The sequence below is a fragment of the Lipophrys pholis genome (genome assembly GCF_963383615.2).
Source record: "Lipophrys pholis genome assembly, chromosome: 5".
In the NCBI taxonomy this organism is placed as follows: domain Eukaryota; kingdom Metazoa; phylum Chordata; class Actinopteri; order Blenniiformes; family Blenniidae; genus Lipophrys; species Lipophrys pholis.
Genome location: NC_137628.1, coordinates 21,402,408 through 21,424,617, shown reverse-complemented (window position 1 = coordinate 21,424,617; position 22,210 = coordinate 21,402,408). Strand labels below are relative to the sequence as shown.

At 40.6% G+C, this 22,210-nt stretch overlaps 1 protein-coding gene across 2 annotated transcripts in view; it reads right to left on the bottom strand.

Moving 5' to 3' along the window:
- The window catches only part of ctnna2 (catenin (cadherin-associated protein), alpha 2), a 349,228-nt gene that overhangs the window by 10,502 nt on the left and 316,516 nt on the right, over positions 1-22,210 (bottom strand). For both annotated transcript variants that reach the window (XM_080463022.1, XM_080463023.1), the window contains exons 13-16: positions 19,384-19,535; positions 12,825-12,938; positions 5,868-6,049; positions 4,649-4,754 (exon numbers count right to left, since the gene is read on the bottom strand). In XM_080463022.1, coding sequence (XP_080319148.1) covers positions 4,649-4,754; positions 5,868-6,049; positions 12,825-12,938; positions 19,384-19,535 — 554 coding nt within the window. The remainder of the gene's footprint in view (positions 1-4,648; positions 4,755-5,867; positions 6,050-12,824; positions 12,939-19,383; positions 19,536-22,210) is intronic.

The following is a 22,210-nucleotide window of genomic DNA, read 5'->3' as shown; positions in this document are numbered from 1 at the left end:
ATAGAGGACACAACGTGGATTAAAAGAAGATGATCCCCTGTGGCAACAAGACTGGTAGATAGGTCTCCTCAGTTTGTTTCAGTTCGAGAACTGTCATAATTGTTTTAGGTTAGATCGCTTGCTCGAGAACAATTCCAGGGCACAGACTGACTAAAATGCTCGTCAAAAGTTTTGAGAATCTTCAGCAACCGTAGAGACTTCCTTCCAATTCTGCGGTTACTAATTGGCGGTGTTTTGAGGTCAGGATATCTGAGCCATCTTAGTCATCCTCACGCTCCAGTTGCGCTTTAAAATGATCTAATTCATAAACAACAGAAAGACCACTTCAGCGGTGGCCTCAGGTGCAGCTTTCTTTTCAGAGCAACATCAAAATGCTCCGGTACGAAAGAAACTTTCACCAGCAAAACAGAGCCAATATCTATTATTTTGCTTGAGTTCTTTCTTAAAACTAACATCATGCACTCGTACTTGTAAACTTCAAGCCTATTGTGAGAAAGTACCAGAACATATTTGAGAGAACAACATGTTTTCTTGGTGATTGGCAAACAGAGCGAACAAAACCAGTAATTTGAGTGTTTAAGTAAAAAAAAAAAAAAGCAAGAAAAAGAATTAGGGGTTGGATATAACTTCAATGGTTACCAAATGAAGCAGAATCGACAAACGCGGTGAGAGAAATAGAGTAGAAAAAAAAAGGCATTGCTGGAGTGAAATGGGGTAAGTTGCCCCGAGGGTTTTTTTTTCGATGTCATGCGCTGTGCTTAAATGAAGGAGAGTGCTGTCCCCCTACCCCCCTCCACGTAAGGATTGCCTTCTGCTTCACATGTGTTCATCAATAGGCCTGATGTGGAGTCGTGGCGACACGGTTTGCTACTTAAGGGACCTGTCTGAAAGCATCGGAGCAGCCTTTATTCTTAATGGCAAGACACAGTACTCTTGACAAGCACTGGTTATCTACAATAATGTGTGAATGCAAAATACTTGTCTTCATCTCAAATAAGGACAAGCGGTCCCGGAGATGGTATCTGTAGTGTAATTCCATTTAGAGGCCCGATAAAAGCAAACTTTTCATGTGTAACTTTCATGAACTCTTTCTACCGACTGAAAGCAAATTCCACGAATCCCCGACGTTAGCGCTTTTATCTTAACCACGCGCTGGAAGTGAGAAGGTCCTCAAACCCCTCCTAAGTTCCTGTACACCGCTCTGATGTCTGCGGAAGTGCAGCAGAAGGCTGTGAATATTCAGTAAACACTAGTCTAGGAAACATTTAAGTGAGAATTAAAAATGGCAAGCCACCTGCTCTTTTTCAGTATAGCAACTGTTGATTCCGACACGGGCTCCGCAAACGATTTCACCATGTGACGGATTCACTCCCACCTAAACCCTGTTAAACAGCGATCATCGCTCGCCAGTCGGCAAGCGAAGACGCTGGAAACACAAACATCAACTCGTGCTTACTTTCTCCTTTCCGTCCCAGATTGGATCCAAACAACATGCACAAATGGGAACAAATGTTCACACATGCTTACGTACAATACAGAAGGTTATACATTCATAGCCTCAACTTTGCTCCGTAGTGCAATATGCTGTGGAGAACAGGACAATGTGACAACAGCAGAGACGTGCCAGATTTGACTGAAAGACACCTTCTGGACCATTGAAAGCGGAACATACTTTACAACCACACTGCCTGGTGATATATCGCTGTTAAGCCAAATAATGTGAAAAAACAAAGTGTGGCATGATGAAAATGTATGGCAGACGGTGAAAATTACATACGGGTACCGTAAACGCCATAATGTTATGGCTCTCTTGTCTTCTTTCAAGCTACAGCAGGATCAGTCCAATAAATGTTAAAAAGTCTAAGAGGATGGGGGGAATAAAAGGTGCACAAATGGTTCGGTGGTTGCGATTTGATTATTTGTCATTCAGTTTCAGCTAATATGCTGGAAAATAATTGCAAATATAAAGCAGCTTGTTCAATTTAAAGTGAGAAAGGTGGTCATTACCTCATAGCAAACCTACGAGTGCGAGCTACTCCGGTTAATGGCTCACATGTTTGAATGCTGTATCAGAGAGCTGAATTACTCCTGTAATGTTTGGAGATGACTTCTTTTCTTAGTGACTAAGTGGATTGTGACACTGGTTAGTATTTCTGTTCAGCACACGCTTCAGCAACAACAAAGCTGGTCTACACATGCCATATCGTGCTATATTGTCTCACTTTGACACGTGGCAGATTCTAGATTGATCATTCATCACCAGAATCTGTTTCACAGATGCGAATTAAGTTTCAAATAATAAATAATTCTAACTATGTGATTAAAAGCGAAGTCTGCACGAAACAGATGCAATCCCAATGTGAAAAATGCTGTTCCTCAACCCAACCGTGAGCAAAGCTCCCCCAGCCACACCCACATCATTGAGTGGAACAGGCGCACCAGGTGACAAGATAAGTGCCATGAATTTGTCTGATTTTGGTTTTTAAGGTGGACTGTAAATATAAATACTTTGTTGAGGATCTTCTCAACTAAATTGGATCGAGGGCCAAGGAACAAATGTTTAACTTCTGGTTTATAGTTTAGAGGAGGAATTGAAGGTTTTTACAACTACTACTCTGAACTGATAGGCCAGTGAGAATCAGGAGGAACAGGAAGTGATGTGATGGGGAATTTTTCCTCATTGTTTTTTTTTTTTTTTTTGACAACATACTTCCAGTAAAGGTAGACTTTAACCTTGCCGCTCTCTTCTGCCAGTGTGTTTTGTCTTCCTGAGCCTCTACAGTGCTTCTTCACCCTTCACCTCACCACCGCCTCTTCACCAACTTTACAGGAAGAAGAGACTATATCCAGCATATTCATGTTCATGTAGTCAATAAAAAACAATTAATGCATCCCTGACAACAAATGGAATACAATACAGCCTTTGCTGGTTATTAATCCTCATATGACTATAGGAATATTCAGGCCGCCTGGCTTTATGTTGATTTTATGGCAGTAGAATTGTCATGTCATGCCAAGACTGAGCATTCCTGCCCATTTTACCAAGATAACACATATTCACCATTATGGTGTGGTTTAGTGACTGTTATAAATGTGTAATACACCGATGAAGCTTTTCTTCGATTGAACATTAACCATATTTGATAAATGACAAGTGTATTATTTTAATGTTCTATTTATTTATGGTAGTTGTTTGTTGTTGTTTTTTTTTTTATTTTGTAGATATCCTACAGGATCTGTGGGATGCATCAACAGGAAATTATAGGAAAGACTCAAACTGCATTGTTTTGTGACAAGTTCTATTTGAAATGTGTCCCCTAAAGATTGCACTTTTTTAAGAAGATTAGCAGACAGAACTGAGACCCTGAACTACACATCCGATAGCAGCAAGTTTATTACATTTAATTCTATAAAAATTATAAATTATATTCAGCATCAAATCAAAATTGTGAAGTTACTTTTTTTTTTTTTTTAAAACATGCAAGTTAATACTTGGAAAATTCTGTATTTTTAGAAATGAAAGGTACTCAAACATCTTTGGTGCAAAATGAAGGGAAACATTTGAAGTAGTTGGTATTTCTAAGCTCAGAGGATCTCTTCACTGCTCTGACCTGACTGAGCTCGAGTGCGTCTGTACATGGACTTTGAAATAAAATGAGTTTGGCACCCTTCATCTCGGAGTTATGGTTATGAGAAGTATGCATGTCAAATCCAGTCAGTGGGGACAGGATAAGAGTACGAGGCGATAAGAGTATAAGGGTTAATGTTACAGAGACAGACAGAGATCGATGATATCTGGGACAATAAAATAACTGTATGGATAACAGGAAAAATCTCTATGCAATGTGGCACAAAAGGCAAGGCAGCGGTGCTCAATGTTCACATTTGCAGGCCGTGGGGTGACTGAAGGACTTTAGAACAAAGATCAAAATATTGTGATGTTGAATTTTGATGTGAGCTCCAACGTTTCTTCAGCTTATCAGCACTGGCCAGATGCCCAGCTTGTGATATTAAAAGCAGCAATAATTATTCCGAGGGTTTGCTCTCTAACAGCAGCTGCAATTACAATGACAACAGGCTGCCTTAATAAATCAGCGAGTCTTGAGCTAAGCTTATTCTCACCACTTGTTAGAGACAGATGAAATGAAGAAAAACAATATACATTACCTGGAGCGCTGCTAGCATTTTGAAATACCTCCCACTTCATTTGCTGTGCACACACATCCGCAGCGTGCACGCCTATTTCTTTCAACACTCATCTTCCCTCGGCACAGCACTGATTGATTAGATATTGAAAATGGTCTGTCAGCGTGTTTTAGAGAGGTACTCATCTGATAATGAATGCAACACCTCGGTTGGAAGCTAATTATATTACAGACACAACTTGGTTCTGCTGTCTTGCTCTTTCAGTGTTGGCCCCATCGGGAGACAAAGTCATGCAGCAACACAGCACTACACTCCAGCTATGCTCCTCAATGCCCGCATTAAAAATTTCAATTGACTGTGCCCACTTACTCAAAATGCACTCCTCCGTCAACTGCCACGACACAGTCGGAGACACTTTTGGGCGAATATGAAGAGTAACCACACAAAAAATAAGAAATAAAAAAAATGAAAGAGACAAATGCAAGAGGAGTCACAAAAGTACCTGATCTGCAACAGCACGGGCCAATTTGTCCATCCTGGAACCGGCCTCAGCAATCTTCTTAGCCGCATTGATCACATCTGAGGAGTTCTTCAGGGGGCCTTTGCCTCTGGGAAAATTCAAGGAGTGAGAAAGAAGGAAAAAGAGATTGTGGGTGGACTGGCAGAAGCAGGGGACATGCGGAGACTGCCTTTAAAGTCTGAGCTCAACACTGTGTCACAGAAGCTTGTGAGGCTATTAATTTGCTGTGTGCTGGCAACAGAAACACGAGACGTTACAATTTCGCCAACAGTACGAGATTTCCCAGATAACGGATGAAACAAACACAGTCTACCTTTATCCCTAATGATGCGTCTTGGAGAAGTGCTTTGAAGTGCAAGGAACCAAACAAGTTATGTATCAAAAGCAGAACAGGAGCGTTGTCAAAGCAGATACAGTCAAAATAAATACAACCGGAGAGAGAATCTGTGATTCACAATATTTTGCTCTGTGTGCCAGCACAGGAAAAGTAGATTTTTTTTTTTAAGGTGTGTGTTTGTGATGTCAATCTGACTCAGCGGGTTCACGGCCAAGTAATAATGTTGCAGTTACGGCACCGCAGTCACAAACTCTGACTAATCATGGATTTATTCTGCTGTCTCTGGTGTCCTCCGGAACATTTAAGAGTGCAGGGACAGATTTCCCTGACATGCTGAGCTCAAATGAGGATTGGATGGGGAAAATGTAAATACAAGAAGATGCTCGCATGGATTCTTAAATATCTGTAAATTGTTGATGCAATCACCAGTAGACCCTCGCCAACCAATGGGGAAAAGGTTGTTGGTGCACCAGAGACATGACAACTACTCACACATGCACATCCAAGAGCAATCTGAGATCATTAGGTGGGCACCTCCAGTCCTGGAAGTCCACAGCATTGTTTGTTTATATGTATGCTCCAATTCACTTGAATCTGATTTACGTGTCATCTTGCAGAAAGTTTGATAACAGGACACTTTTTATAACCCACCAGTGCCCACATATGAATTATAGTCACCAATTAACCTAATACGATTGTGTTTGAATGGGTGAGCGTGCAAACACTTTTTGCTACAAGGCGATGGTATAAACGACTACACACCCGCAGCCCGGAAGTCTGAAACCAAACATTCCGTCCTCTTCTTTCACACTTGACAAGTTTAAAAAAAAAAAAAAGGACAAATCCGTGGCTTGACTCTTTTACCTGGTGAAATCTGTCATCTCCATCATGATCATACACATCTGCTTGGCGAGCACGATGATGTCATTGCCATTGTCATCCCACTTGGCGACCTCTGCGTCCAGCTTGCATTTCTCCTGCCTGAAGCTCTCCACCTGCTCAGCAATCTTTGCCTTCTCCTCCTGGGGAAGCTGCGCCATGATGGCCTGCGGGCAACAAGGGAGAACAGAGAAAACACGGGAATTAGGAGGAGGAGGAGGAGGATGAGGAGGGTGGATATGAAAAGAATGAACTGACACAATGGTTTAAAGATACCAAAGAAAGGAGTTTAGGTAAAGAAGGGAGGTAAGGTCGGAGAGGAAGCAATGATGGCTGAAAAAAAGAGGGATTAGTTAAGAGAAATAGACTAAAGCAAAGAATATAAAAGAAAAGCCAAAGCTCCATTTTGTCCTTTTTTCTTGTGTGGTGTGATTCTTTTTAATCGACTAGAAAAAAACCTGATAAACATTAAGCTCTGACTATGACTATTCCTGCTCTTCTCAGAAGCTTAAAAATAAAGTTCTAAACTTTACATTTAATGACGGGACCTTTTCAAACCCCCTGACATCTCATACCCATAAAAAGCAAATCCACTTTCGCCTGCATTTTTTTCTCCAATCCTCTGTTAGAATACATTTGCTCTCTCGGCGGCCTATAGGGGCAGGTCCAAAATGGCATAAATCTTGTGGCAAGGTCACGGGCGCAGTAAGGACCCGGTATTATTTGGGAGATAAATGTATAATTACCTCGCTTCTTAGACCAGAGAATGAATAATGCATTTGTTCAACATTATGTCAGGGAGGGGAGATGGAAGGAAGAGTAACCTGGTTTCCATTAGGCCGATTCTATTGACTCGAGAGGAGAAAACGAGTACAGTAAAAAGAAGAAAAGTCACCATTGTTTTTTAACCTCATCAATTATTGATCGCCCTTTAAGAATTGCTATTCACTTAATGAAATAATCACCAGCGTCCTCCGGTTCCCGCTCCCTGATTCCCTCTCTCACAGCCAAGCTGGTGTGTGGGGGTGAGCTCGGTGAGAAAGTGCGTCACTTTGCTCTTGTCCCTTGCAAGATGTGTCAGCAGCAAAATGAAAACAAAACAAAACCCAAAAAATATATAGACGATTTGTCCTCTTCAAATTTCTTTGAAAGAGAATGGGAGGGGAGGGCGGGGGCATGATGAAAGAGAGAAAATTGAAATTATGGACAGAAATGGAGAAGCAGGGAGGCAAAACTTTCTCATCAGAGGCTAACAGATGCGTCCATGAGCTTTGGCCTACTGATCACTCTGTGAGCGGGATGGTGCAAAGGTTTGATGGTGGTGAGCTTGAAAAAAAAAAATGAAAAAAGCTAAGAAAAAAAAAAAAGAGGCATAAACAAACAAGCAAAACCAGCCCCCTCAAGCCCAGTGTAAATTTCCTCTGCTGCTGGTGCCAAGACACACAAACAACAGCACGGAAGCAAATCCCATTAAACAGCGTGTGGGGTAAAAACACTGCTCACATTTAAAACAAATACCAAGCTATTAAGTATTTAGGCTGCACAATGAGAGATAAACTATTTTAGAACTACAGGCAAAGCTCACTGCAGGTACACTCTCAAAACAGCTACTGCATACTATATAATTTTAGCCAAATAAACATCCTCAAGTTAGCAGTATATACTACGGCACAAACGTTCTTGTTGCTGGTCTGAAGAGCAATCTGTCAGATATTGTGTGAAAAGGAAGAAAAATATATATTAAGTTGTCTTTATTTTTCCATTATTTCACACTACATATGCAACTTTTTAATCCATATATATAAAAAAAAAAACACCATAGAGAAATGATCTGTTGGACAGTGTACATTTGTTCTTAAGATATCAACGACTTTGCTTTAATGCTCTAAATGTTAACTTGAAGCTGATGTATGTGTGTGTTTGAGCTACTACTGTTTTAAACAGCATGTACAAAGAAGCAATGCATGAGAGAAACGTTCATTACTTCTTGACTTTGACAGTGCACTTGATGCTATTGGTGTTCGATTGTAATGTTAGGTGCTACAAGAGATCCATCTAGATAACTGATCGTGAGCTCTGACACTCATTTAATTTTGTGAGAGCAAGCTGGTTTTATTTGTGTATTTACACAACTGTTACGTCAACCATACATTTTGTTTATTTATTTCCATTCTTTAGAAGATAACATACAGCCCTGGTGGTCTGCAACCATCCATTGCTCGGGTTGCTCCTGGGTTCCCAATTTAGTCTAAATGATCATGTTTTCAATAAGGCATCTTTGAGGGCGTCATAACATCCATATCTACAAACTGATCCGCTACTGATGCTGCAGCTATTCAACATTTCAAAGGCCCCACCACAACCTCAGTGGGGATGTCAGTATCATCACTGCCCACTCCCTGCTGAGCTTTGTTTTCTTCTGGAGAATAACAAGGTCAAAGTGTAGACACCAGATAACATATTCCACATTCATATATAATCCTTCCTACATGCTCGGGTGAGTGAACTGAGCTGTTTTGACTTTTACTTGTGTAACACTACTTGCTGATCTGTGTTGCTGATATCATTTACAACCTTATTTTAAATTCAAATCAGCTTAAGAGTTGACATTTTTTTTCCTTTTTTTAAAAACCTCAAAAACTACAAATAGCATTCCAGTCCAGACAGTTGAAGGAGTTCTTGTGCTGCCGGCTGCTTTACTAGAGCAGGTCACTAGCGCCCCAGGATATGACTTCCTGATTGCATGTCAATGTTCAGTGTGGATAAAAATACAATGCAGACAAAGTTGTACAGTAATTGCTGCATAATCAATAATGACATTGTCAAGTGGGCTGCAACACTGGGCACAAATGTCTGACCTCATGACACAGAGGCGATCATTAGCGTCCTTGCTGTTCATGCCATTTCCGCGCCCAATGTTTGACACATCAATTATTCACTTATATCTATAATTGCAGCGACGACTTACTGCTGGCGTCTGAAAAGTGGGTACACCCCTGACAAATGCATGTCATGCGTGGGATGTTTCTGTTAAATTCCACTTTAATGAGTCAGATAAATGTGATTGTCAATAGATAATTAGAGCACTTCTCAGTTTGGCCGTTTCCGTTTTGGTTTTTTCTCTCCCATCTCCTGCATGCAAGAAATACACTATAGTGCTCTCCCAAACTACTAAAGGGAGCAAAAAGTCTCTTGAAACTCAACGCAGAACAATTTGGACTGAAAGGAGGGATTTGGTTGGTATACCAATTCAGTTTGAAAATGATGTGACAATAGTGAGAGAGAGAGAGAGAGCGAGAGAGAGAGAGAGAGAGAGAGAGAGAGAGAGAGGGAGGGAGAGAGAGAGAGAGAGAGAGAGAGTGGGGGGGTTCTGAACACAAAAGAAAGCCGCAGCACTGGGGTAAACACATGAGCCAATTGGGACGTCAGGGGAGCAGGAAGGCCCTTGGTAATGTCTCCCCCTCCCCAACTTCCCAACCTCTTCCCCTGCTCTCTAGAATTCACTTATCCCCAAATCCCTTCCCCTACTTTACTGATAACAACAAGGACCGGGCCTTGGGAGCTTAACATAGTGGCAAATCCGGCCGAGGGAGTGCTGTGCCAATACACTCTGCGACTCGGCTACGTCTGCAGGGATTAGAGCGCTTTCCGGGTTTCTTCACCAAGTGCGCCGTCTTGAAATGACTTTAATTTGTTTCATTTGAAATAGACTGGCCAGCCACTCAGAGTTCAATTTTATGGATGACCTATCAGCAGTGTTATCCAATCACTGTTAAGAAATGTTTGGAATGGAGGTGGGGGGGGGGGGGGGGGGGGGGGCTTTGTGTTTGGCTCTTTGTGCAACATCCATGGCATGTTATAGAGAGAGAGAGAGAGAGAGAGAGAGAGAGAGAGAGTTTGCATCTGCATGTTCTAATAGAAAGGGATTCTATATGCAGGCCTCCTTCCCCCTGTGTGTTTGTCTCCAGCTTCATTATGCATGTTTGCTCTAATAATTTAGCTCTATGCATAAGTATAACACAAGTGACAAGCAGAACAGTGGCTCACAAGAAAAAAACCCAGGGAGCAAAGGCTCCTGGGAGTACCCATGACTTGATTCAATTTTTTTTCTCACAGTGAAATAGAAAGACAGTGAGAGAGCAAAGAGGAAGATGTCATGCCTGGGCCCTACGTGTCTGTTTGTGTGTGAGTGTGTGTGTGTGTGTGTGTGTGCATGTGTGTGCGTGAGTGTGCGTGTGTGTGTGTCCATGCATGCGTGCATGTGTGTGTGAAAGAGATACCAACACACTGGAGGGGCTTGGAAGGATAATGACTGTAAACCTCAGTGTGCTCATGTCACCTCCTATGGAGAAAATGGATTATGCTTCTTCTTGTCTGTTTGAATAGCAACACAGTGCACTAGTCTGGACCTGGCATGACCGTGAGAGGACGACAAGCTTTATCCCAACACGAAGGGGCTGAGGCGGACCGGGAATATCACCAGTGGTTCGCAGCAAACATCTTTTATGGATATGCTTGCCTTCTGTGTTTAAATGTTTCATCTCTGAGGGCATAACAGCGTCTATGAGCAGCAAAACTGGCAATATCAACTGAAGTGTATGAGAGGCTTTGTCAGGACGCCAGATGTATTGTACGCACTCCATGATAATGTAAACTAAATGAACAAATTGGAGTAATTTCATGTTCCAACACGCGGCAGTGCACAGCTTTGTGCCGTGATCCGATACGAGCTTGACTGTACAGCTCGTTGATGTGCATGAAGAATCCTGGAATTAAGTGATGTCACCGCTTTAATCAACCTTATATTAGTGTGTTACAGTCACAAGTTATGACAAAGGGACATGTCGCGCATTCAAAGTGTTCCAAGAAGAGCTGCCCACTCAAAACTCAGCTGTGTGCCAGGAAACTCGTTAACAGTTTGGTGCTGTGAAGCTCCTTTGTGTGCGAGCGCTGGTGCGTCTAAGCTCAGATGGTCCTGTGATGTTGCTCTGCGGGTGCTTTAGTGGGAGTATACATACAACACACTCAAAGTACTTCACACCCAGGACCCCCACGGTCATTCTGGAGCAGCTACTGTGCACCCAAATAAATTTCACATTCAACTTTTACAGTATCTCAGTTGAACCGAATAACTTAATTAAACACTTCCCTAAAGTGAATGCCAGAACTCAAAATGGTCCATGTTTATGTCCTTTAATCTGTTTTGGAGAGCTAAAATGTGTAAATTGTGTGTCTTTGAGTCACCTTCTTGGTTTTTGTTGTTTGATCATAAAGCTGATATAAGAAGTATTTATATTTAGCTTACAAGAACGTCCTTCTGAAGTGCATTATGACTCTCATCTCTCAGGTAAAATATACAACAGATGAATAATACAGACTCACATCATGTGGGAGGGGTGAGTTTGGGGTGGAGGAATGGGTCAACATAATGCTCAATTTTGCTCACTAGTTCCTGCCTCCCACCAGCAGGATATATTCTCTCTGTGAAACGAGATGAACTCGTCTTCTAACTCAGTGTCGTGATAAACAACATATTTTTTTGTGTGTTTATTTTAAGGTTTTGTTGGCAGTAATTACTTGAACATACCGGCAACTGAAACAACATTTTTAAAATAGCCTGAAAACATCCACTTGTTGACTTGGAAACAATGACAGGGCAGTACAGGGTTCTGCTTTGGTCATGGTCGAAAACGACTTTCTATATATGGTGTCACTAATGTTTCCGAATCCATGTGATGTTATATATCAAAAATTGGGCGAGATCATTGTGAGCACCACATGTGACTCTACCAACTGGCCAGATTGTGACCAAACGCTTGTAACACAAGCACATAAGAGAATCAATGCAAACCTTTTGAAAAAAATCAAACAGTAAGAATGTAAGTGTGTGTATGTATCTCGAATGAATATCAAGTTTTAATGAGACTCTCCTCTTCTCATTACTTGTGAAACCAATGATTTATTGATTTATAGTGGGCTGCAAATATTAAGGACAGAGCTCTCATGTGGCCCCAGTTAAGAAAGTCTGCTATTTTTGCCTTACAGTTCAACATTATACTATTTTTGCCATGAGTGACCCTTCCCCAGTACAGCTTATATACAATACTTTAATGTGTAGTGATTTGGCGAGCCTTAAATATGATGACATTGGTTCTTTGTATTTGTCATTACTATGGAAAACTAGTACAGGAAAGGCTATAGCAGTCCAAAATGCAGATTTGGTCACACTGAGCTTCTGTTTTGATTGCATTCATTCCTCCTTTTTTACTGCATTAGCCCCACATGTGCAGACTGTGTCCAGACCCAGGCAGTATAATGCAGCCATGTGCCACAGGGAAAGGCACGAAGCCAAGGCACACTCCTGCCATCCACAATCCATTCAACATGCAACACACCGCTGGAGCCTCTGTGTTGCTGGAGGGGAGCAAACACTGATACCCTCTTAATGTTCTTTAAGCTGGGCCCAAGTGAAAAATTGCTAATGTGCAACAAAGCCCAGACTGAGCTGATCATGACTGGAGTCTTGGCACAGTGCTATACTGTATTTTGTCTCTTGGCGAGTGTCTGAAGGGGATTTAGTAATTACTTCTTTGTTTGTGATTGCAATTTTACACCTGCCATCCCTGAACGGCGTTTATTTAAAATAATAGTGCTTGTTATGATCATTTCAATGGACTTTCATGCTATGTAAGCGGATCAATTGATTCACATGTGGCCAGAGAGCAGGATTGGATATTAGGGAGGAGTACAGTTCTGAGTTGGACCAGTGCCAACTGCTGAAGCAGCAACACAACAGTTACCTATATAAGAAATTTCAGGTTGTTGCACACCTCTTACCCAAACCAAATAGATGTTCTTTCTCCTGTATTTTATGTGTCAGGTTTTATAACTGAGGTACATTCCAAAAGTTTCAGCACAGTGGGGAAGTGAACTTGTACTCACCCGGGCACTTTGTCCAGCAATAAGCTGGTCATCTTCAGTCTGGACACTAGTCCTGCTGCGAGTATCATAGTCTTCCTGTTCAAAGTCGGAGTCATCTTCCAGCTCCTCTGGCGTCTGTGAGAAACACAAAGACAAGGTCAGACAAGGAGTCAGAGATCGAGAGCAGGACCGGAAAAGAACAAAATCATCTGTAACATGAATTGACGAGTGACAAAGGGAAGTATACTCTGCTCTCAAAGTCTATTGTGCACAAATCGTGTGCTTTTTTCACATGTTTTTCTGAGTTGTTTTCAGGATACAATTTCAGCTCAGGAAGAGAAGGAAGAAAAAGCAAACTGTCTGTACATTCTGCTCTTGAAAGACACTGTTTGTCTGCTGTATAATGAGCAGAGGTGGTTCCTGCGTCAAAGCATTATTTCACTTGTAAATATCTGAGGTGAGAAAGTATACTTCTGTATACAAGGCTGCATAAAAACACCAAAACTGTCAGGTTTTAGTTAAAAGAAACAGGTTATGAGACGACACAAATAAAGGACAGAGTGGGTTATTTGAAGGATCTGTTCATTATTTGGGCAACTGATTAAAATCAATTAATCCGTTTAAAAATGAGATGCAAAGTCTTTGAGAGTGAGAAGCACAGAGCAGCCACCGCTAAACAAAATGATAAGGGTTAAACTGAACGATGCATACAACATGATAGCTAATTTAAACCCAAGCTCAAAAAACCTAGGTTTTGAATATTAAAGGTTTTGTCTTGCATCTGAATATTTGATATGTGTACATATCTGCACAGTTTGTCTACACATTTATAGAGTGAATATTTTTCTTTGAAAAAGAAAAATTGTATAAAGACTAATTCCAAAACAGTTTGTTGTGAGTTTGTATATTTAGCGTTTAAAAAAAGGGAAACAAGAGTTTTTCCAGTGCTAAGGAAAACTCACTTTGTACCCTCTTCAAATAAATATAGATTGTGCTGTTCCTGCTACATTTCTGCATCTACACAAAGTGAATGACTAAACACTTAAGCGTTTTTATTCCTCTGCTGGCTTTAAATGGCTGGCTTGCTAATGAAGATTGGTAAGATTCGCTGGCAAGTTTTAGCACCGGCTCGTTTTTCTAATGGCGTCGACTCAAACGCAAATGGGAAGCATCTCCATAGTAACAAATGCTGGACAACTAACCAGCTTTAGAGTGGAGAATTACATTAGCACTGTTATGGTCTGGTTTACTAGTTTCTATTTAGCCTTTTGCTAATGTTTTCTTGACTTTTTTTCAGTTTATGGTTCCTTGTGTCCTTATGTTATGATTACTTTATGGCACAATTCTTCTTCTATGTTGTTATTAAGTATATGTTACGGTTTATGTCTGGTTTAGTATTCCCTTTATGTGCTCATGTGTACCTTTTCTTCTTACAGCTGTATGTTACATTAATTATGTTTAGCAGTTTCCAAAAAAACTTTTTTTTTCACAATAGTGACGATAATTTGAAGACTCATGCATGCACATGTGCAACGTTGCAATTAAGGTATCCTCCTTACATACAGTTTAGTGTATACAATTTACAGTCTCCAGTGTCCTGGGCCTATTCTCACACAGATCTACCATGCTGGTTTCACACCAGTTTTATAAGGCACGCTAACAACTTTTATCTGGCTTGATCATTCCTCTGGTATAATCACAGAGTTGGCATCCATTGGACACACCCGAAGTTTGACTGGCTAAAGTCAAGTGTCCTTAGTTCACACCTCAAATGTTTCTGAAGGCTGCCGTGCTGTGATTATGCAGTTCCACAAAAGACAACGAGCTGAATATTAAACAACGAATTTAAAATAATCCAACTTTTCGGATCTATTTCAAGGAGGACAAAGGTGCTATTTCTGTCACCACGGGGTGCTGCTTGTGACATCATGTTTTGTGGATGCAGGTTAAGTCGGAGCCATAGGAAGGGACTCTGGTGATCCAAATTACAGCAAAAACAAGTGATTTTAGACTTTAATCCCTAAAGCATAAATCAACAATAAACAAGCTTTAAAATGTTTTTGATTAAGCTCAAACACACCATTTTGATATTACACAACAACAAAGTATTTACATATTATGCACACAAGCTTTTATTACAGATGTATATCAAGAAATAGAATAATTTATCTTGGTGCAGTTTTAGAAAAAAAACAAAAACACTGGGCTTCAACATACACTTAAGTATGGGATCATAGATGGCTCAAAGGCTAAGCTTACTTCACAGCTTTCTCCAATAATATTGAGGGTTGATATAAAGGTTTTAGAGGCATGAAACAGAATATTACCACATCTGTATGTGGGCACGGTGTCTCAGTTGAGGTTCAAAGCGGTCAAGATCGCTCTAAGTTCCTGAATCATTCTCTGGTTCAACTTCTAGAATACCACTACCCGGGAAAAACACATCTACAGTACATGTTCAAAATCCCTCTTGCTGACATTTGAAGACGGCAGGAAATAATGGTGCTGTCACAGTTATCCATTTAAAGAGCTCAGAGGTGCCTGGTGAATTCTAATGATTAGTAGTTAAGTGTTGCACAAAGGCTGTACTCACATGGGCCATGCAACAGTACGTGCACCAAACAGCAGGTAGCTCGTAGGTCTTTGGCAGCAAGTATTAGCGATTACTGGTGCAATGAGATGAAAGCTGTATAAATTAAAGTAGAATGTATGCCCACTGTCCCCTAATGAGGGGTAATAATGACAGAATAAAAAAAGAGAAAAGCATAAAGGTAGAGTCTCCACATGCTCCTAATAATTTATATTCACAATGCTTCGGCCATATGCAGTACCATTAGGCATTATCAAAAATATTTCTATTCATCTACAGTCGCAGCAATACTCTTACTTCATGCTTACATAACATTTGGTTTTCCTCACATTAATTTGTAATGAATGCTGTAAAAAGAACTTCGAGATACACACTGAGTTTTTCTGTTAATCATTTCATCACACAATGATTTACTTTGCTTGATTGTTTGTTTTATATACTTTTGTTAGTGTCTGTTCCTGTTTTGCAAAAACAAATTACATCATATTTTTGGTGGACTGACCTAATGTCCCCATGGAAAATAATCAAATTTTGCCTCAAAATAAAAATGGCATCCTTGATTCATCGTGCTTAGTGTTTGAATGTTAGTGGAGAGACTTTCTCTCTAAATGTGACTTCAATTATAGCTGAACTATAAAAATCCATGGTAACGGAACCAGGTATTTATCGGCTTTGCCGGTAGCTGATTTACAGTGTAACTCCAACCAACTAATTAACACCAGCAGCATAACTACAGGTAACAACTTTCACAACATGTGCACCAGTATATCATAGCGCCATATCAGCTGGGTGTGCTGATACATGGCGGGTCAATGGTGATAACGGGTGTGCACAACACATTTGACCAACAATTAGTGAAGCTTTTCCACCTAAAAAAACTATCTGTTTTAATTTTCCAAGCATTTCCATGTTGACCAGGTCTTTTGTGCAAAGCAGATCGTGAGCTCAATGAGGTAAAATAAAGACGAAACAAATCTACATGCATTTCCAGCTGAATAATCTGAATTTGATGAAGCAAAATTCAATTGTTTCTTTTCGTTTTCTCGATACAGTAAAATATAATATGACATATGATATACTGAAAAACATGGGTTAAAATAGGAGTCTGTTGTGTTTGTGGTTGATGGCATAGCAACAGGGCATGAAATGATACAACAAAACATGACAATAATTTAAATGACCCCAGACAACATGACTTTTATAAATTTGGTAGAAATCTACAAATGATTGATAACATAAATGGACATTTTGAGTGTTTTCTTTCCCCGCTGTCAAATAAACCACACAGCATAGTTATAAAAGCCCAAAATGTCCTAACAGAGTGCATAAAAAGATAAAAGATTTCTTGCAGTGCTTCACTCAGGCAGTCATTAGGACTGTGTGTAAAATGCAACCCCCTCATTCATTTCAATGAGGTCACGTTGTAGGTCCTGCAAAAGCACCAACTCAGAGGCAGAGTTTCCTTCGAGATTGCTTTATTCTGTGCACACAGTCATTCTGTTCCTCACCTTGTAATCACAGCAACAGAAAATCTAATCCTTTTCTTGACAGTGATATAACTTCTCAAGACTGCAAAGAAAAAAAAAAACCCTTTCAACTGGTCACATGTCCATGTCTCTGTTACTAAAATAAAATAATTCAACAGGACACCCGAACTTTGGGTTCTCTTATTTCTCTACCGCAACGCTGCTTTTATTCTGAACTCTGTTAAAGTTGAACTTTCTGTGGTTTAGGCCAGTTTGATGCTGGGAAATAGGGTAAACACAGGTTATATTACAGTCTGAAACCCTTGTTCAATCTCATACATGCCTGTGTGTGTGTGTGTGCGTGTGTGTGTATGTGTGTGTGTAGGTACACATAAAGGGCCGGATGAAACTGTTTCCAAGAACTTTTCTAATAACTTCACACTCTTTCTTGATACCTGCTTCAGTTTTTAAACACTGTGGAGAATTGGTTTCTTAATCCACCGACTGCTCGAGAAATCTGTGCCATAAAAATTCAAAAGGAGCTATTATACACTGTAAGTAGGTAGATAAATAACACGTACAAGAAAAGAAAATAAACTACACTATTACATCTGGCCCCAACATTTGCCATCTATATGATGGAGTCAGACAACAGAGAAAGTCAGGATCCTCCGAGTACTTTCCTCTAAAAGTAATTGAACTTGGATAGGATTATGAAGCCAGCTGGTCCCGGGCAGTTCAAAGCTGCCTGTTTTACATTATTTACCAACATCAAATTATTTTCCATAATTAGATTTTTTCCAGAGCTGCACTGGGAAACCTTCCAGCCTGCATAAAGTTGAATAAATGAATTACATGGGGAAGTGAGGAGGGCCAGCTCGGGTGAAAAATGCAGATCCTGTAACATCAGTGTGGGTACGTGAGGCCGAGGAGTTGCTGGTGTCATGTTGTTATGCAGCATTTTCAACACGACATGCTGTGCAAATGTTTTTGCCGGCTTCCCTGAATAGATCATGTGACAGGTGTAACATTTCGATTGGGAATTGTAAACAGGATTTCAGCGATGTTTTCCTTTGTCCCGAGGACAGATATATTTTTGTTGTAAAATATTCACCATCATCTATGACAGCCAGCAGCTCGTTTGCTATATCAATGTAACCTGAAAGTGGTGTAGCCGGAATGAAAATAAAGAGGAAAATGCAGGAAGCTATCCTGTAGGTGTAAAATTTGTCTCATGAGTCACAGTCAAGCCCACCAGGCGAATCAGATTTCAATTCAAATAGGTTTTTGTAATACATACCAAGGCTTCCACCACATTAAATTGAATGAAGCAGCCATTGAAAACTTGCAGATATTTGCAGATACTGTATAACTCAACAGGTCTTTGATAAACATAGAAGATAAGAATAACTCAAAAATACCAGCTCACTGTTTCTACTCCTGTTTCAATATTAAGATTCGTGGTTCGGATGTTCGCTGGTTTGAATCCCACCGCTGACAGGTTAGCGCTGTGTGTGAGAGCACTTTGACCCCCGCCAGCTCCCCAGACGCTGCACTGTGGAAAGCCCACTGCTCCTCGCATGTGTGGTTGAGGCTAAATAGGAATAGGATGCATCAAATACAGAAAACAAATTTTCCCAAGAGCATCAATGAAAAATGCGCTCTTCTTTCTTCTGCCGTTCAAATGTTATATAGGTGATTCGTTAAACAGTTCTTTTTGTTTTTCAGAACAATGATGACTTATTTCAAGAAAACAAACTAGTTTTTGAAGATTAGTCTCATCATGGTCGATTAAGGAACTTGATGACCGCTCCCCACACTCAGGTCATCATGACACTGGAGACGCTGTAAAACCACCTGGTCTGGAAAGATAATGCAGCTCACCATGACAATGACGCCACATGTGCTTCTACTTATACGTATGTTGAAGTTAAAGGCTGCAGGAAGTTAATAGTCTCAACCTGGATATTCAATCAATTAGCTTTTTGTTTAGTCGAAAGACATTTTGTCACAAGGAGCATCCATAATGTGAGATGTTCAGAGAGTTGGCTTAATGCATTCATCCTGATTGGTCATTTAGCAGCCCGTGGAAATAACCGAAAATATTCAGATAAATCTGCACAGTGCAAAAATAGTAAATCTATTTCACTTACAGTATACAGCGCTTTTCCACTGCTTGAGCAGCCCCTAAGGCTTTAAACTGTTAATCACATTCACTCATTCACACACACACATTCACACTTCAATGGAGGCAGCTGCCATGCAAGGTGCTCAATTCACCCATAGGGGAGCAGTTTGAGGTTCAGTGTCTTGCTCAAGGTCACTTTGACATGTGGACAGATGGGGAATCAACCTGCGACCACCACCACTCTACCAACCGTGTCCCAGCCGCTGCAACTGAAAGTTATATTTCTACGTGGAGGAGAAAAACATTTCCAGGCTTTGTCCAAGTTCACATTTGTCAAATATTCAAACCATTTTCGGAGGATTACAGGGAGTGTTTTGTTTTCGGTCGTGGACCTACCCTGATCATGAGGACAGCTTTCCTGATGTCGCGGACGCCATCGTATACCAGACGGGATGCGTCGATGAACTCATTCTCTTCAAAGGCCTGCGGAGGGTTCGTGCTCAGTGCCTCGATAGCTACCTCCACTTGTTCAGCGAAACGGGGCATGACTGCAGAGGGAAACAGGTAATACAGAAGACAGATTTTTTTACGATTTTAAAGAGTGGAAATGTCATGTTAAAGCTTCCAGTAAGTTGAGGCAGTGAGGGCAATACGCTGCATAATTTGGACATTTTGTCTCGACACACATGTATTGCAGTGCAGAGTGAGACGACACCGTCAACCTCCGCGCAAACAACAATATGCAGTTCACACATCGCACTCCCATTAGCTAACTCACCTTGGCACCGCAAGATTGGCCTGTCTGTCACACATCTGTTTGCTGCCATGTGGCTGGTGGATGTGCATGTATGTTTGCACAATAGCCGGGAGATGGCTGTGTGCGCCTCACTGTTACAGTAAAGGACACCGACTTGCAAGCTCAGCCTGTCAAATCACAATGTCGATGAAGGGAAACAAACTCATCACAGTCTTTTGAGTCAAACAAAAGCCGACCAACAAAGGGAAAGTCCCCATAGACCATAAAAATGGTTGGTTTTGTTGTCAGTATCAATTGGCTAGACCTGATGGAGAAGCTTTATGCTCTTTGTGTTTTCAAATGAATTGTGCTGAATGTGAATAGACATTGTTTAATATTCACGATTCGGGCTGAATGTTGAAATATTATGCAGGCTACCTTTTCACGTAATCTCCCGCTGTGTCACAATAATTGAATGCACAGTATAATAATGTATTTTCACCATGGACTTTGTGCTATAAGGAATTACCATAACAAAAGCAACGGTTTACCTTGACAGACAGTCCCCAGCCAGAAAAAAGGTCTTCGTATAACTTTATACTTCAGGGTCTTTTATTTCTAAACACTACAAATTCCTATAACCCCAGAATTATGTTTGATTGCACCTGAGCTGCATTATTATAATTCCTTTTTTTTTTTAACATCAACAATAAACATACAAAGAAAGAGAAGGAAAGTTGTCTTATGAAAACATATCTATACAACTTTGGAAATGACAAGCAACAAATATGCAGCGATCAAGAGTTGATTTCTGAAGACTCATTTAAAACAACACTCTTCCAGAGGAGGTGTAATGAGGACAGTTGTATAAGAAAAAACAGGGGAAACAAATGGGATCGTGCAGCTTTAGTGGTGAGTCAGCTGGCTTTTTGTTATTATTCGTCGCACTTTCTCCCTTTATTCCATGCAAAGTGTACTAAATCAATTAACCAAGTTGCATTAAAGGTGTATCTGCAGTGTACTTATTTGTCTGATATAAAACATAAGCTGTATTTCACCAAACATAAAAACCACTACAAAAAGTCTCTACCCTTTTTTCTTTTCATTTTTAATTCAGTTTAATCCACTTACTGGAGAAGCGTAAAATAGGCTTTTGGGAATTGCTAGGAAGGCGTTTTAAATAGAAATATTTAAATGTTCTCCAAGCTCTTAATGAGCAAAGTTGCTGATGGTAAGGAGCAATTTCACTCATTCCAGTTGAAAAATGATGAAGGGAATTAAATGTGACCATGTAGGAATGGATTTTTTTCACCCTCCAGGCTTAAGCATAGTTTAAGTGAGAAGTTATGGAAGTACAATAAATGCTCGGAATCCTCAAAGCAGAGACGGTCTGCCCCTGTGACGTGTTTAACAAGATTTAAACAGCACCGTTTCTGACGTCTGAACCTCCATTTCAGATTAAGACAACTCAATTTAGGAATTTTATTATGAGATATTATTGGGTAAAAAAATACTAAACAAAAGTGAATGAAAGCATTAGCCCGACAAAAATGATGCCATTCCTCCAGGAGTAGATCTGTAAATAGGATCTTATATTAAACTAAAGCCAATTTTATGTTTGTGTTGTAGTAGTGTTGCATTTGAGTAGTGAAAAAGAATCCCGTAATATTTTGTCTCTTTTTGTCTTTATGTATACTGAATCATGTCCAGATCACGCCCTGGCTTTGACCACTGTCAGCTGGGATCAGCTCCAATTTAACTGTTTCTTGACCTAGGGTAAAGTTAGCCGGTGCAGATTTGTCATTTTTCAACCTAATGTGAAGTCAAATGTGATTTTAAAATGTATTTGCCTCACAGTGAAGGTACGGCGGTTTGATTCCGGCCCAGAGCCTTACTATGGGGTTTGCATTTTCTCCACAAGCTTTTTTCCAGGTACTACAGCCTTTTCCCACTGTTCAAGAGCTGATTGATAACCTTACATTTCCTGTAGTTGTCAGTATTTGTGAGAGTGACTGTGTGTGTGTCTGTGTTGACCTTTTGGTGGCCTAGGAAACTGTTCAGAGAGTCACCTGCTCTTAACCCTTTTCATAGTATGGCCAGTTATCAGGATTTGTACACAATGGTACATTCATCACACTCAGGTATGGTGAAGAAAGGAGACAAAGACACAGTACTGTGGCCCTCCAAGACTGGGAGTGTCCACCTCTAGGTGTGTGTAAGTTGTTGTGGTCTCAGTGAGAGACTGGCGACCTGTACATGGGATACTGTCCCCTTTTTTCCCCGCTGTCAGCCGCAATCAGTTCTAGCTTCACACCTCTGGCTTTTTGGATACAGCATAGAGGATGGATGGAGGATCTGTTTTGGATGATGGATGGCTTAGCTGTTTTGTATGTTGATGCATGATGTGAACTCCCTTTCACAGATCAATACAGAGTTGTCATTTGGTGACAGCCTGATGACCAGTGAAAGCAGAGTTTGGACAGTTGG